The sequence below is a fragment of the Musa acuminata genome, chromosome BXJ2-3 (assembly GCF_036884655.1).
Source record: "Musa acuminata AAA Group cultivar baxijiao chromosome BXJ2-3, Cavendish_Baxijiao_AAA, whole genome shotgun sequence".
In the NCBI taxonomy this organism is placed as follows: domain Eukaryota; kingdom Viridiplantae; phylum Streptophyta; class Magnoliopsida; order Zingiberales; family Musaceae; genus Musa; species Musa acuminata.
In genome coordinates this window covers 38,810,641-38,828,207 of record NC_088340.1, presented here as the reverse complement: position 1 = coordinate 38,828,207, position 17,567 = coordinate 38,810,641, and the positions used below count along the sequence as shown (strand labels likewise).

At 39.4% G+C, this 17,567-nt stretch overlaps 1 protein-coding gene and 2 non-coding genes across 4 annotated transcripts; all 3 read right to left on the bottom strand.

Moving 5' to 3' along the window:
- Positions 1–390: 390 nt before the first annotated feature.
- On the bottom strand, positions 391–463 carry TRNAK-UUU (transfer RNA lysine (anticodon UUU)). The gene has a single exon. It is a non-coding gene; the product is annotated as a tRNA-Lys (tRNA).
- Positions 464–606: 143 nt separating this feature from the next.
- TRNAK-UUU (transfer RNA lysine (anticodon UUU)) lies at positions 607–679 on the bottom strand. Its single transcript has one exon. It is a non-coding gene; the product is annotated as a tRNA-Lys (tRNA).
- A 561-nt stretch (positions 680–1,240) lies between these two features.
- On the bottom strand, positions 1,241–9,119 carry LOC135608128 (putative E3 ubiquitin-protein ligase LIN-2). Of its 2 annotated transcripts, none has more exons than XM_065100642.1 (7): positions 8,080–9,119; positions 7,853–7,991; positions 5,514–6,484; positions 4,966–5,110; positions 4,619–4,870; positions 2,808–3,117; positions 1,241–1,679 (listed from the first exon to the last, which is right to left on the bottom strand). In XM_065100642.1, exons 1-7 carry the CDS (start codon positions 9,117–9,119, stop codon positions 1,570–1,572), a joined length of 2,967 nt encoding a protein of 988 aa, XP_064956714.1. In that variant the 3' UTR covers positions 1,241–1,569. The 2 variants fall into 2 exon arrangements, with proteins under 2 accessions (XP_064956714.1, XP_064956716.1); XM_065100644.1 differs by having other exon boundaries at positions 4,619–4,855.
- Positions 9,120–17,567: the final 8,448 nt, after the last annotated feature.

Below are 17,567 nucleotides of genomic sequence, written 5' to 3'. Positions count from 1 at the left end.
GGTGTACGCGATTCTTTGCACGAGCTAGCCACGTGTATTCAACGTAAAAATAAAATAATATTGCAAACGCCGTCTGTGGGAATCGAACCCACGACCACGTGGTTAAAAGCCACGCGCTCTACCGTCCGATGGGCGCGCGACTTCCTGATGGTGTACGCGATTCTTTGCGTGAGGTAGCCACGTGTATTCAACGTAAAAATAAAACAACATTATAAACGTAAAAATAAAATAATATTGCAAACGCCGTCTGTGGGAATCGAACCCACGACCACGTGGTTAAAAGCCACGCGCTCTACCGTCCGATGGGCGCGCGACTTCCTGATGGTGTACGCGATTCTTTGCGTGAGGTAGCCACGTGTATTCAACGTAAAAATAAAACAACATTATAAACGCCGTCTGTGGGAATCGAACCGACGACCACGTTGTTAAAAGCCACGCGCTCTACCGGCTGAGCTAAGACGGCTTAGCGATTCTTTGCTTAACCTACGATTGTGAAGCCGTACCCTCTTCGCCGTCCGATGGGCGCGCGACTTCTTGATGGTGTACGCGATTCTTTGCACGAGCTAGCCAAGTGTATTCAACGTAAAAATAAAAATATATAATAAACGCCGTCTGTGGGAATCGAACCCACGACCACGTGGTTAAAAGCCACGCGCTCTACCGGCTGAGCTAAGACGGCTCAACGAGTTTTATTGTTTTACTTCATATATCATAAAATAGACCACCATTTAATGCATTTAAACTATTTCTTACTAATTTAGTTATAATTCATTGAGTTAATTCGAAGAAGAAAGGACGTAAAAAAAATTAACATTTTCTAATTTTTAAATAGTCACTAACTTAACTTCTTCAAATACGTTTACATGAACAATTATTGCATGTTTTTATCACAATAACTTTGTGTATGATTCGATAAAAGCGAATCAACTTAAGTGGAATTTTCATGAAAGTGGATGAGTTTTGTGTGTTTGATCCCTCAAATGCGATTGGAAATTTGAAAATATAGTTTCAAAAAGCCTTAATTATAAATATAGTGGACTTGGAAAGAGTTCAGAAGTCATCTATGAGACAGTGGTAAGCTGTGGCAAGCTGAGGGGTTCTTAAACAGGCTATAAGCTTTCTAACCTGTGAATCCTGCACATTATCCACTTTCTATAGTCTTTAAGATCAAGAACAACAAGATTCAGTCATGTGTGCTGAACAATGGAAATTTCTTCTGCAAAACCATGAAATGCATCTCTGGGAAATAAAGAATTATTGCATGTAATGTTTGAAATGTACCACTAAGAATAGGACACTACAAAGCACACTCTTTTACATCAAGCTTTGCATCAGGAGCTTAAACCATCCTGCCCAGACTTCAGCAGCAAGTGACATTAAGCTTGAATTTTGTGGAGGAAACAGCCTTATTACAAGTGGAAAGAAGTGTACTTGTTGCCTTTGCTAGGGGGACAGGAAGTACAAATGAAGCTAGAAACTTACACAGGACACCTGCGTCCGATGAGATCGCGCTTGTGAATGCCATCTCTGCGACAAGCCATATTTCTCGTCTATGACTGCACAGATTGCTCACCTGCAGCAAGCGAAGAGAAGTTCTTTCGCAGTCCAAGTCACTTGAGCAAGATCTTGGAGTGAGCAAATTGTTTCTTTGTCCATCGGGAAAAGCTTAGGAAGGCACTCTGTCGAGGGCAAACAAACAAATAAGAAACAGATAACCGCATGAAATGAGGTTATTTGTAGGTAATGAAGTTATATCTATCATCTGTGTTTGAAGGCTGGGAGAAAAATTTATGCAGCACAGGTACACTAGATTGTCTCAAAACCAAAATATTCAAAGATTGTTAGTGTCCGTAATCACTCTTATGTTGCTAATAATTGTAAATCCTACTCCTATTTTGCTCACACTTCCTTAAAGATGTTGATGCTTCGCAATAGTTGGTGCTGTCAAGGACCAAACAAACAAAAAGAGTGTACAAACCCACCATGAAAGCAACATGAGATGATAGGTTATTGAGATCCTCAATCATGAGGTACATGTTGTGGTATACATAGGAGGTTCCAGAGATCGGACATCTGATACGAATCAAGGAAGCTTGTTGCTCATAAGCAACAGTCGAGGGCAAATTCATGTGGTTCATGAGACAAAGTGGACAATGGATGAGGAATAAGAGACTAGATGGACCCACATCAACCCAACCGACTCATTGGAATGAAGGAACTTGACAGATAGGAGTAACAAAATTCTAACAAAGAATTAGATGCTCTCCGACCATGTTTTTAAGGCACGAATTCAGTCAGTTTTGGAATATTTATGCATATTCATAAAAAAAAATGCTTATGCGGAATGCCCTGTGATATAATCACATCACATGATCTAATATTGTAGTTTAATGTGATATCCTATTCAGTTTTCCATTAGATTCCTGAATTTGCAAAAGATTGAGTTATACAGGTAGCATCAAACAATTTCAATGCAAGTGCAGTGTCTTGGATGGTTCAATTCCAGATATTTTCTAATGTCAAACATTTAAATAATGAACTCAACAAGCCACACATCAAAATAACATGTTAATCATACAATGCGTGAATCTTTCCTCAAGTCTAATAATGTGTTTAATGCTTTTAGATTTTTCATTTGCTGATATATATTAAGCTTGAGAGTGCACAGTAAAATGAATAAAAACTAAAGCAGAGTAGCACATACATTGACATCTAATTATGTACAAGTCAAAAAGGACCTTCCATTTAGCATGCTAAGAAAATGACAAAAAAGAAATTACGAGGAGAAAAGGAAGCAGTTACATTACCTGGATATCTAACAAAGTTGAATAGTGAGAGTGAAGCCAAAACCCTCTCTTCTTGTGCTCTATGATAGCTCAGGCTCTCGAACAAGCGAGGTGCTAGAGTTGAGCAAACTAGAGACTGCAGATGGTTCACATTATGCCATGAAACAAGGGAACTGCTCATCCATGCGACTGTAACAAGGCATGAGCGTGCTAGACCAGGGATCCCATCAGCCATGCAATTTGATAGAGCAACCAGGAACCTTTTATTACCACTAGTTAACAAGACAATGGACAACTTCCTAAGCCATTCTTCAGTAACTTTTTCTTCTTCCTGGTAATTACAATAAATCGTCTCAGCAAGGAATCACATATATTGATCTACCACACAAAATTTTCCATCGATATAAAACAAATGCCATCTCTTGAAATAAAATGATTACTCTAGGCAATGAAATATATAATAATGATGAAGATAGGTTGATTACTTCACAAGAGACAAAAACAAAGCCTAATACTTAATCTGAGTAGATTTAGAGGAATGTCCAAACAACTGATACCACAGAAGACTTTTAGAAACATCAGAAGGGATGGATTTTGCAGGTGGAATTTCACACATAACAGGCAATATCGCAAACACATCACTTACAAGTGGGTGAGGCACATATAACAGCAATCATAGAAGAGAATAAAGAAGAAGACAAACAGCCCAAATAAGAGGTTTAGATATAGCAAAGAACAATGCAAATTAATTTCATTATTACTCTAGATTGTAAGAGAAATGTATGGGAGAAACAAACTTAACAAAGCTTCCGCAATTACATCACTTGCCATAGCAATACAAATTTTCAAGTGAGATCTAAATGTCGATCAACATCAATATTTACAAACTAATTGGGAGTAAGAATGGTCAAGCTCAGTGATGTATGACAATTACATAACAGTATTTTTGTATTGTACCTACTAGAGGAAGTAACTTTTATATTGAAGAAATTTGTGTTTGTTTTTTCTTCATACTATAGCAGGCATAAGCCTCGCAATTAACTCAAAATTTTTCGATGGGCCTGTAGAGAAACTAGTAGAATGTCATAAATTTTTAGCATAGAGACAAGATTCTTCTTCATTTCAATAAATTCCATATAGTGCACAAAGAGTTAAGAGTGTCACAATCTACAACAGTGAACATAGAGATGTAATACTCTGAACACAATAACAGAATGGCCTATCCATATAGACTGAGGGAACAACAATCCAGATCAATGCTCAGGATGGAGATGCCCCATATTTGTGATGTGCTATGAAACAAACACCAGCATTCTGCAAAGATGCATAAAATTTAGATTTTTTTTCCCTTCATGAGGTTCACGCTTAAAAACATATTATCGTGACTAAATATTTCCCTACCTCCAACTTATTGGTTTTCTCTCTTTCATGTTACCATAGTGCAAATTAACTTTAAAAGTTGTCTACCTTTTATGTAAAGAGGTCCAACTAGTCAGACAACACTACAAACTAGATTTAATATATTGGTTAAGGTGGCTCAGTGCATGGGTCATTGCAAAATGTTTTTACATGAGAAAGATTAACCAAATGATGTCAAGCCATAGGGTAATTCCACATATCAATCCATAAATGTTCCTCATTTTGATATTTGAATCTTAAAGATAAATATAAGGCTATGGCATACTTCAAAATTCAGAGTAGGAATGTTATAGCTTCTATATCATTGCAGAAGACTATTAAAAGAACAGCCAGCTTGTAAGCTGTTAAACCAGATCTGCTTGTTGGATGTCATGGCTAATGCAATGTTATTCTCTGTTAGAATAAAAACCTACCGGTCTCATATTGTCATCTACAAAAATCTCTTTGCTTCTGAATGAATCTGAAAGGCTATCATGTAGACCTGCTCGCTTAAGTAACCATGCCTCTGATGTGGCCTCTCCCGAACAAGAAAACCTGCCCCCCAAGAGCAAAAGAGCTCTGCTGCACTTCTCCTGGTTCTTCTTATTGTGCAAATTGCGTTCCAGGGCTGCTATTAAAGCATCAATTGCCTCTTCTCTGTGGATACTGTACTGCAAAGGATCTCCCTGAAACATAATTGGCATATGGAGACTGCACATAGATCTAAAATGGAACTATTAAGAAACTAACACATAAAAAACAATTGGTCTGGAAGATGTACCAGAAGATCAAGCTGCAAAAGAAGTGCTGCTGCTACTGGGCGTTGTTCAAGCGGTGCTTGGTGTAGATAAACCAATAGGACATGCATTATGTTCAGGAAACCGTCATCTTTTAGCTCCTTCAGTAATGTCATAATCTGTGTTGTTCTGTTTAATAAGAAGAATGGATCAAATATAAACCAAAGGAAGTTTCCAGTTGGGACAATTATTAGTGGATTATATCATTCAATTTAGTTGGTCATTAACAATGTTCATTACAAACATTACAGAATTTAAGTGATTTCGGTACCCTAAGATCTTGCCATTACTCGATATGATAATTTACATAATCCAACAATTCCCTAAAAGCCAGATTCTCATATGGTATACAATTAGTTGATAAAATTTTAGCATTTATTTATCTGAAATATCTGTCCTCCAAACAGGTGCTGAATAGATACTTCCCATTAGTAACATTATTGAGCAATATTATTGCTATAGAAAATATCCACAGAAAATCAGAAAAAATATTGGCTACAGGCAAAATGCAGCTTAGAGATTTAAACCAGACCTGTTGAGACAGAGCAGCTCACTCAGCAAAGAAATCGCACTTCCATGGGACTTTTGTTGGTTCCCTAGGAGTTGAACTATGGGAGTTTTCTTTATGTTCATTGCCAAGTACTGTCTGCAGCTTCCATCTGCTCGTATACATCTTGCTAAGAGTGAAGCACAGTTTCTACTCTCCTGAGCATCACCTGCTTCAAGTCTTCTGATCAGGAGGTCCAATCCACCAAGGGCAACCAACTGTTTCGAGTTCTCAACATTTCTGTCCACATCAAAACCCATAAGAAGCTGTTCTAGAAGGTAGAATGCAGCTGATTTGGGATGGCATTGTACAGTAAACAAAGTCTGCATTTCATCTCCAAAGTCCAGAACCCGCAAAACTAATGGTATCCAATCCAAGGACAGCATCTGCTTGGCCTTTGGTTTTAGCAGGTAAAGCACTACTGCTGCCTTTAAGAAAAGATTGTGATTCCTCAACAGTCTCAAGAAAATCTCAAGCTGTGGATCTGCATGCAGTACCACCTGTCTGTTCACATCATTCCTTGCAACCAACTCTGCTAAGATCAAGATCGATAACTCTAGTACTTCGTCATCTTTAGAAGTAAAATTTACCTCCAGAAGACCCTCAATCACAGATGATGTTGACAACGCTGTCACAAGAGCAGTACCTCCTTGTGTACAATGCCAAGCTTTTGCAATTATGTGAACTGCAGCTTCACATTCTTTAAGATTATCGGATTGAGAAATAAGATCAATTGCTCGGCTAAGACTTGATGATTGCACGTTGCTGCATGGTTGGCTGCCAATTACAGCAAAATCTTTTTTAGGAGTTTGTGCATGATGAACTGAAGCTGCATCCGGCATGCTTCGACAAGAGAATAATCGAAAAGAATGTGATTTGCGGGGTACAGAAGCTGCTCCAGAGATTGGATGCTCTCGCACTGTGTCTGGTTCTCTTTGTTTAACCCCAGTGTTGCTCTGTCTATTCAAAAAACAAGCAACACTTGAGAAACTGAACAGTTACCGGATCACAAAAAAGTTACTTTTTTCCAAATAATTAAAGGCAGAATTTCTCTCTAACCATATGGAAATCTGCAAGAATATTAAATTGTTTCTCTTCCTGGACTTGATAAAATACAGTCTTGATAGTAGAGAAACGACACCACAGCCACAACATAACAAGCTGTTAAATCATAGAGCAAGCATGCTGAACGGACTGCATAGACGTAAAAGTTGGAAAAAGAAAACTTTCTCAAGGCCATCTAAAGTTGCAAGTATCATAGTTGTCTTTTAAAGTTTCAAATTTATCATATATGCCTAATTTTTTAAATATATGACTACCTTTGTGCGAATATTTCTGATGGCATTAATGAGGTTTATTATGGTATCCCAGATATCTTCGAGGGTATTCATGGAAGGTTGTAAACTTTAGAATTATATCTGTTATATTTCAAACTTTATGACAGTACATGTGAAATTACATGTGAGCAGAGGTATATATGAAATTGGGCCACAAAGATGGTGCACAAATGTGCTTGAGTATGTGAAGCAGGATAGTGGTTTACTTTCTTTTCATTTTCTGGTTGACATCTAAGTCAAGATTTAAAGGGGAAAAAAAATTACATAAGGATCCTTTTTACAGGTAGCATCTAAGTGGGCATTTTGGAGGAAAAAAGATCAGAAGATGGAAAAGGGTTAAAATCATCCTGATTATTCTATGCATGATTTGAAAAATCATAGTGATTGTCATACATTCCTCAATAGTAATAGTAATAGCACATAGCACAAAGGTCTGGGGATAAGAATATTTTGTAAATTCTAAGTTTAACAAAATCAGGCATGTCAAAGAACACTGACACTCTACAATCTGAAAACTTTTTCCTGGTACATCTCACTGTGCCGCACAAATCAGAGGCATGGTTGATTAACAGAAATAGCAGTAGAATAGTAACAAAACCAAGCACTGTGACTCCTTACTTGATGTCTAGGCATGTAAGCAGGACCATATCGACAAGATTCTTGGAGCAGTATTCTCTCTTCATGCTTCCCAGCTGAAGAGGATTTCAGAGGCATGCAAAGAACAATTCCTGAATATGAAACACCACCACCAAGTTTTTTTCTAGGGATGTCCTGGACAAGATTCCCAAGGACCCAAACAGATCTTTCTACAGCATCTAGATCACTTGTGCAAGAAGCAATCCAGGACATGTTTGTCTGTTTATTAACGATTAGCTTATTTTATTACATATATGTCAGGCAGATTCCATTGTAAAAGACACCAATAATGCAGAAAGGTTAATCAAACTTCCAACTATTCACCGAAACGAAGAAGCTGCATTGACTCACATGGAGAAGGCTCCCACGCTTGCAGCTAGCTGAATTACCATCAAATTCCCTCTCCAAAGCTGATTGCATGTCATCAATCAGGACACCGTTGTCGCCGATATCTTCCGGTTCCAATGACAGACCGAACACCGCTTGATACCTTCGTTAAATTTATAGTCACATAAGACAGCAAAAGAACGTATCGAGCAAGCATAAGATCAAGCAACAAAAGAGACATTGTCACGTACAGGTCTCTATTGATCGAACTCCGCGACAATGACAGGGATCTCTTCCCCCATGGCTCGAGGTAACTGGGTCTCGGCGGCAACGAGACGGTAGGGACGGGCGGCGCCTTCCCGCCAGATTTGATCCAGTCCCTGTAGTAGACCGCGAACTGAGCAGTGCCGGCGTCCATTTGGTCATTGTAAGCTCTGTTCAAGCCCTTCATCCTCTGGTCCCTGTCCTCCGCATCCCAGCTCGCGACGAGCTCCACCTCCTTGTTATACCACACCTTGAGGTGGAGCAGGTGGGGGAGCAGGAAATGGTCCCAGAGGTCCGGTAGAAGGTTCTTCCGGGCAAGGTAGGGCGCGTCCACGAACACCTGGAGGAGGTGCTTGGCGGAGACCCGGTCGTTCCTCTCTATCTTGTACACGACGGCGAGGTAGAGCTGCGCGCACGCGGACAGGTGGGCGTTCGGCACGCCGCAGGTGTACCCGCCGGCCCGCGACCGGGGGGAGTTGAGCGAGGCCACCACGCTCAGCAGCCGGATGGAGTTCCGCAAAGATCGGATCTTGGAGTCTCTGGGCGCGCCATGGGGGCCCTCCTCCGCCAGCCGCTCGATGCTCTCGATCCCGAGCTCCAGGTTCGCCAGCACCGCGTGGGCGACCCCCTTCCGGGCCGTGGCGATACACGCCGTGCACTTGTCGCGCAGCCGCCGGCGGAAAGCCTCATCTTTCAAGAACCGACCGGCGTAGCCGGAGAGGACGGAGACGACGGCGCGGGCCGCTGCCTCGTCGGCCGAGGGGTCGTCGTCGACGTAGTCGTCGGCGGCGGCGGCAGAGACCAAGGACCTGGGGGGAGCAGACCCGAGGGAGTTCACCCTGGAGGCGTTGGAGTTAGAGCTGGAGAGGTCGGAGGGGCGGCTGGAGCAGCCGCTGCGGCGGCGGGGGCGGTCGAAGCTCCGGCGGTCGGCGCAAAGGGGAGGGGTGCCGGGCCTCGGGGACTTACGGGGCTTCGGATGGAGATGTGTGCTCTCTTGGGAGAGGAGCTCACGGAGGGAAGCCGCCATGGGTGGGCTTGGATTGGGTAGGCAGGTGAAAAAGATAGGACCTTTGCAGGCATTTCTTGGAGAGAGAAGTAAAAAAGGTGCGAACCAAGCAGAGAGAGTGTGCAGGGAGGATGGAGACAAAGAGAGGCGTTGGCTTCGGGGACACAAACCGGAGTGGCGTTGTCATGCTCTGCAGCTGCACTCTGCTCTCTCTCTCTCTCTCTCTCTCTCTCTCTCTCTCTCTCTCTCTCCAACGTTGTAAAAGTAGAATTTTTGTCCATGATGGGCTGCATGTGTTGCAGGAACGAAGGTGGAGTTTGAAGATACGGGGAGGGAAATTAGCGTTCGAGGTTGATTGTTTTGTTGCTTATCTAAACGGGCTCTGCACAGACTACATGGTGTGATCCTCTCATCTTGAAGCAAAGGTAGATGAAGAGTTCATAAGCTTGAAATGTTGAGCGAAGCTTGGCATGTTGATGCATGAAGCTGGCAGATAGCATCTTGTCTCAGAGATTGGTCAGCATCTGCATCCAATAGTTTCCATTTGGTGTTGGAGAGTACATAGAAATATGCATGGTTAAACACACACACACACGCAAACATCAAGAGATTTGCATGAAAAGGAGGCCGTAAAGGTCCTGTCATCATCTGGCATTGATGCTTGCTTGTCATTTTCAATCATCCACTTGAGTGACACCATCTCAGATTCAGACGGCTATCATTGCCATGTGTTCTTGTTGCCAGGTATTCATTCAAATCCCTCGTGAGACCCCCTTCATGTGCAAACCTATGTGCTCATCTTCTAGTGCTCCAGATGCGATTCCTGGTGTGTCATGTGTGTTCAGTCCACACCAAGTGTGCAAATACATGACACAAAGCTCAAGAAAGCTGAGATGGGCAGCGGTATTCTGAGATTCCTCCCTTGTTTCAAAGATTGCCTTTGATCCATTGCAGCCTTTGATCTCCTTCTCCGAGGTTTGTTAGTCCATATCGTTCTCTTCTTTTTGGTGCTCTCTCAACTGTAATTAGGCCATTGGATTCTGTAGCCAAGTCTAGAAATAAAAAGTCTTTCCAACCTTTTGTTGGATCTTTTTGGCATCATATATCACTTTTTGGTTGTTGACTGTTTGGTTGCCATTGTTGCCACTACCTCACGGCAAAACAATGTTGGTGGGTTGCTGAGACCCACTACCTACAACAAGTGGTGTAATCGAAGACTTCCTTACGGCAGATGGAATTCTCCTACTGTTGCGTACTGTGTAAGTACGAACTCTTTTTGAGTTGGATTAGTTTCTCACGCACGTACTGTAAATTCCAACCAGAGAGGACAGCTTGAGCTCCATGCAAAGACCCACCTCTCTCTCTCTCTCTCTCTCTCTCAGAGTCATACACACACAACATGTGTACTGAAGTGAAATTGGAGGGGCAACTAAATAATAAACCTATACTGGTAATCCTCTCTTTTCCATCAGTCTATTCTCTCTCTCTCTCTCTCTCTGAAAACACAGCATGTTTATGTTAATTGAAATTGGAGGAGCAAGTAAATGATATATTTATTGTAGAGGAGTTGGAGATAAGGGTGATGACATGAGAGTCGACTCATTTTGAAGTGTGTTTGATGGATTCAGGATCTTAGAGTCTTCTCATACCAATCTTCATCCTTCCATTAATCTACTCTCTCTCCTCTTCTCTTCTGCTTCTTTATGCCGTCACCATTCTCCAGACATTGAGAGGCCATCCAAATTAAGATCCAAGGATGACTCAGAAGTCCATAAGGTACCTCAGCGAAGATCTTGCTAAGTATGCACTGCCTGCAGAATCAGGGAAGCGAATACCCCCTTGGAAGATGAGGAGTACCCACACACACAGTTTCAGAGACCAGTTTGGCACTGCATGCATGTTGCAATATGTGACCTGCATGAAACCTTTCGCTGGACAAGCCTTGCTTCCCCGCGTGACATGTCCTCTGCACTCGCAGAATCTTTTATAGGTTGAAGGACTTCGCTTTCCGCCCCCTCTTGTCCGGTAGTAAGTTCACAGTTCGATCCGTGACCAGAGCCTGTCCCTTCTGCACACCTTACTTGGCAGACCACCACATTCTTCTTCTTCTCCATTATTGCCAGCGCCCATGCACTCGATCCCATTGCTATCTGGAACGGGATGCAGTGCTCATTGTGACCACCATTTACTTTTGCTGCTGTTTCCTGTGGTCAAGTCTTCATGTGTCCTTCTCGTTCCTTTGGGCACTGGAGAGGCAACATGGGGGCCTCGTCACCGTGGCTTTGCTGCCTCCTGTTGTGACTCTTCTCTGTGAATGAAAGATTGATCGATGAAGAAGGACAAGATAAAACTTCTGATACAAGCATCAGAAATCTTGTAATTTTTGTCAAGATCAGATCTATGAGAGATGGGCAGTGTTGTTTGTGGCTCTCTCTCTCTCTCTCTCTCTCTCTCTCTCTCTCTCTCTCTCTCTCTTGCATATCAACACAGGCCATGCACATGCAGGCTGTGGAGAAACAGATACGCTAGATTTCATGACCATGTATCTTGTGAGGTAGGGATATTGGATGTTTCCTATCATGGTTCCAAATCCTATTCTGTCTAGTTATAGTGATTCTTGACCGATAACATCCAGTGACTGGGGTAGTAGCTACGACAGCAATATCTTTTTCTTATGCTTAGATTTATTTGATGATTGGATCATGGATAAAGCTGGCACCAAAATATTTTTGTTGTTCGAAGAGGCTTCTTTTACCATGATCAAAGTTGGTCAAACTTGATTCGGTCAAACCGGATCTAAGTATGGGATCTTAGTGTCAATCTTGACCATTAATAGATTTGACCTCACCTAAGGAAGATGATATCTCTACCGTCTGGAGACCATGAAATTTATACATTAAAAATATAATTAATATAGGTACTTATATTCACATAGGTTGTCTAGGTCATGAAATTATAATTAGAAAATATTAAATGGCATGGTAAAAGATAAAGAGACCACCCTACGAGTGCATTATTATAGATTATAAATTCTAAATAAATATTTAAATAGTATTAATTATGAGTTCGACTTTGTACATGTAATTGATTTTAAATAGTTAGAAGTATTGATTCGTATGACATGACATATATATATATATTTACATTAGGAAAAAGGTAGAGAGTTTGGGTAAAAATGATTCGATCACGCTGTCATCCCTACAATTCGAGCCCACACCAATTAAAATAAGAAGGAATAGAGTATTATTGATTGGGGCCCGTTTGGCAAAGAATGTGGCTTAATTATTAATGCTTCACGCGTTGTACAAACTCCACTCGACCAACACTGGGTAGATCCAACCAGCTCAAGTTTTGGTCTCATCGAAGAAGAAGATTCTCTTTGCGTGATACAAGAGACAAGCTTGAAACGAAGTCGGAGCCAATCCATATTCTTCTTCCCCGAACTACTCACTTGTCAAGTTCTGTCTAAATAAAGCATGTCTAACTCTAAATATGTTAGAATCTGTGTAAAATTAAGTCGGGAGCATTATCCACCGATGACCTTCTGACTATCAAATTAGTGTTGGATTCGGATTGTTAGGAGTGAGCTCGTAAGAAAATTTTTTAACATGGGGAACGCAACTCGGAAGCTCTTTTTATAGTGGGCTCTATGGATTATTACTCTCAAGATTATCGACTAGTATGGTGGCACGATTATGAGTTGTTATCGAACATAACTGAGGTCTTGGTTTCATCTATGCATCATCGATATGCATATTCGATCGTTTTAACTGTATCGTTGATATGCGCATTTGGTTTTTTCAATAGTCTTTAGACGTGTTTGTATGTGTGCTCTATTTTTATCCAAATCCCCAATGAGCACATCGTTTCATTTGATAGAATCTAATCTCTAAGATCTTAGCATTAATGGTTTGACACTATGTCCAAATGACAAATCCTAATGCAATCACGTGGAGATTTTTTTAAATCATTGAGGATTAGGAAGATCGTCGTGATTGCACTGTTTTGACTTTGTGCAATGGCATGTCGCCACATAGTCTGTTAGCTAACCCATAAAAAAACGAGATTATTAGTGTAAGGATCACTCGAGCCATATAAATAGCTATCCTTCAAGGCAAATCAGAGTCTTCAAATGCTTAGAGCATTCGATATTTCAGCCTCTTTGACCTTTAAAGAACACCCAAGATTTAGATGTCTTCCTTTTTTGAGTCTATTTCTTCCTCCTTTATAGCGGATTTAGATAGCTCACCAATATGATCTCCTTCGTTAGATGTCTTCCTTGTGTTGAGGGAACTGCCTTTTTAAAGGCAAGTCCATGGGGTCTCACAGATCGCATCGAGATCTTTCGACTTCAATTCCTGAATCTCCTCAATCGACCTACAACATATTATGGAGGCTCTCAATATTCCGATCGAGTTCGATCGATCGTATGTGTCACATCATTATTTTTATACTTCCATTGATGTCTTAGAGGCAGGACTCGGATTCCTCTTCGTCTCTTTTTCACTTGAGTCTTTAATTCTTGAAAATTTTCTCCGTATTAGGTGATATAATTTTTAAGACAATCAATTATGAGATATGGGCTGTAGCCTTGTTTGTGGTTCTTTCTTTTTCTCTCTCTCTCTCTCTCTCTCTCTCTCTCTCTCTCTTCGTAGCCTTGTGGTTCCAAATCCTATTCTGTCGACTTTTTAAGTACTGTACCGAGTAACAATAATTCTTGGTTGATACATCTGGTGAATGGGGGTAGTAGAAATTAGTGCTATATATTTTCCTTATGATTAGAATTACTTAATTGGATCATAGATTAAAAATGGTACCATAAACTTTTGCTATTAGAAGAGTTCTTCTTTTTTATTAACCATAGTCAAAGTTGGTCAAATTCGATTCCATCGAACCGGATCGAGATCATGAAAGATTTTCTATAAACAAATATTTTTAATATATATACTTATACATATAGGTTGTCTTGGTCATGATCTTTTAATTCATGAATAATTAGATATAGTTTTGATACGTAATAAAATAAGAGAGATATATTTAAAATGATATGAATAGATATTATAATTAGAAAATCTTAAATCATTAGGTGAAAGATAAAGATAGAACTAAAAGTATATTATCGTAAAATATAAATAAATATTTAAATATAATTAACTAGAAATATGAGTATATTTATTATCTAGTGACAGGGAACATCAATCATTATCTGACATATGTCGTCATGCGGAGATTAACACGAAAGGAAAGAGTCCTCGTCACCTCCTACCTATATACCCATGGATAATAATCTAAGAGAGATCGTTCGAGCTTATCTCATCCTTATTGTTTACGTAAGCAAAACGTCAAAAGATAAAATTGGAGCAATTATAAGTTTGCATCCTCCTTATGTCAGGTATAAAAGCTAACCCTCAACGTTATGTCGAAAGATTCAATTTTTTTTTTTTTTCGAAAGAAGCATACACCTCCAAAAAGAACATCGGAGTCACTCAAGAACTATCTCGAAATCACTCCAAAATCATTTCGGAGCCATGTAAGAATACCTTCGAGGTCATATCGAATACTCTACGCTCTTAGGCTCAAACTATATCGAGTCAATTTGAACGTCGACGACGAATTCTCCTAACACATACAAAATATTTAAACAATAAAAAAATTTGAAGAATTTAGGTAAAAATCATTCGATCAAGCTGTCATCTCCCACCCACACCAATTAATTAGAATAGGAATGAATAGAGTATCGATTGGGGCACATTCGTCAAGAATGTGGCTTAATTATTTATTAATGCTTCATCGCATCGTACGAACTCGATTCAACCAATTCCAACCACCTCAAGTTTTGGTCTCATCGCAGAAGAAGATTCCCTTTGTGTGATGCGATCAATTCCATCTATTGTTCCCAACAAATCATTTAGCTGTGTGTACATTATTATTATTATTATTATTATTATTATTATTAAAAAATATTCATAAAATACATGTTTTATTATTAGAATTACTCATTATTTTTTTATATTTAAATCTGAGTCAAACTACTTATTAAGCTGTGGGTTAATACTAATAAATAAATCTGACTATCTTTTAATCTCTCATTAATATAATACTAATTTATAATCCATATGATCCAATCCTCCTCGCATGAAATTTTTATCTCAAATCCAATTTGTAGAGTTGATTTCACTCGTACAAATAAATGTTGTTCATCAGTTCTTGGGCTGAAATGGCAAACTTGATGAGAGCTTCCGTGTCCATTTGGGCCAATTTTGATATTATCGATATTATTATATAATCTACTTTAATTTTTATTAGAGTTTTAACCCTTATAAGATATCGATTGAGTAATTCATCAACAACTTTTTCTTCTTATCTAGAAAAATATTTTATTGTCCCTCCATACTTGTGTGAATAAGGGAATATTTTGTTTAGATCATCATACATTAGGATGCGAATTTTCTCTTTATATTTTTGTTAGATTATTTAAGTAAAGCATGTCTGGTTTAATTATGTATTTATAAAATTAGTTTTTTCTTTCTTTACATTACATGCAATAATTTATTTCTCTTTTTCTACCCTTCTTTGCTAAATAAATCATCACTAAGTCAATATTGACTTTCAATAGAAGAATCCTAAGATCAAATCCTAAATATATATATATATATATGATAAATATAAGTGATAAAAATAAGATTTAATTCTAGAATTTTTTTTAGGCTAGTCGACATCTTAAAAAATTCTTAGATGTAATTTCTAATCCTCAATTATTGAGAAGTGCATTTGGGACATTATAACATCGCTTGCAAAGATTTAAGTGCTAATCCTATTTTTGTTTGCATAGAAAAACATTATATATTATTTTTATATATTCATGACATGCATTCTCCTTAAACAAAAAACACACCTATGTAGATAGTATATATTCACCACATGTGTGCTATATGTTTCTTTTAGAGTCAATAAGATATGGAGTTAGGTGACAACCAAATGATCTGTTGCTGATAGAGAGGTCATCACATATTCCATGCCGCAATACGTCTGCCTCCTCTCTCTTCCTGCCGACGACTGCATCGCCACCACAACCTTCATCTCATCTTCTCATTTAATGTCGATTACTGATAGAAGTCACTTCTCAAGGTTGACATTTGCACGCAGCAATGTGCCTGCTTCCTCTCGACGATTGCATCGCCACCACAACCTTCGTCTCATCTTGAAGTGCTGTATGTTTGCCTTCGATTTAATGTCGGTATCAAGTCCCATCACCATATCTTCCCTGTCGCTCCAACTCAAATCAAACTTGCTGGTCTGCAACTCCCCATATCCACGGCATTGACCAGTTACTCATTTTCTTCTTTACCAGATATCTCGCACCGACGATTCCACGTCAAGAACAGTCCACACACAGGTTGAGGTTTCCGTATCCTGAAACGGCATCGAAACGGAAGAAAACATCACTTGCCGCGAAGACAAGTCCGCCTTCCATCGGCAAGTCAAAACCTGTGATGTGCTCATGAATCTGCTGCGATCAGCATAATATCTTCTCCATAATTGCTCTCAATCACAACGTTATTCTTCTTCTTCCAAATCGTATGAAGGTGATAAATGCACGTCTAATCATCGTTTGGACTTGTCAAGCAATTGTAGGCCCGATCACAGTCTCATGTCATGCCTTTCGCTTCCAAGTCCAAAGGAGTGGGTTGTCAAGGTTGACCCGGAAGCTTTGGAGAAGCACAAGTCTTCATCAGGTTTCCATCATCAGAGAGACGATGACATGCAGAGACTAACTTGCAATAATGTATGGTCTGTGTTCTTCGATGATCGAACGGCTTCCATGTCGAAGAGTTCTCGTGGTTGCCGACTTGCTCGTGGAAAATAGTTTCATTAGTAGCGAGGAAGTTTCTGTGGTCTGTGTAATAGACCAGAAATGGAATAAGCCTGATATGAAAACAGTGTTTTATTATGTGTAACGCCTCAGCATCACTTTGGTGATGGATAGAGTATGATTGTTTCCGGCTTAAGCATCTTCGATGGATGATTTTGATCTAATAAATTAACAAGTCATATATACTATTTGTATCAAAGTAGGTGACATAGTAATAGACTTGAATAGGAGAACACCCACCATGCTTTTAGATCGTATAGGTTTTTGATGAGGTTGTAATACCTTCGAATTTAATTTCATATCAAAGGTCAGAAAAAAGACTTTAATTATGTGTACTATTATTAATGTGAAATCAAATTATTTAAAATAATCATTAAAGTTTAATAAATTAATAAGGCACAATCATTTTGAAATTTTTTTATGATTCATTATATTTCAGCGATGTGCACCTCATATGTGACTTTTAAAATGAAGAGATGAAATGAAATATATGTGATAAAAGAAATATCATTGGTCAATTAATATTCCGTGTGATATCTAGGCTAGGGTACCATAATGAGATAGAAATTGCTTTTTGATGGACAAAAGTCTAAGGT

What these genes read in the sequence shown, in the direction of transcription:
- LOC135608128 (XM_065100642.1), bottom strand. Translation starts at nt 9,119, where the DNA reads ATGGCGGCTTCCCTCCGTGAGCTCCTCTCCCAAGAGAGCACACATCTC. An exon ending in GAGCTGCTCTGTCTCAACAG is followed by an intron (nt 5,111 to 5,513) that starts GTCTGGTTTAAA and finishes CTTATTAAACAG; the next exon opens with AACAACACAGATTATGACAT. An exon ending in CAACTTTGTTAGATATCCAG is followed by an intron (nt 1,680 to 2,807) that starts GTAATGTAACTG and finishes TGCCCTCGACAG; the next exon opens with AGTGCCTTCCTAAGCTTTTC.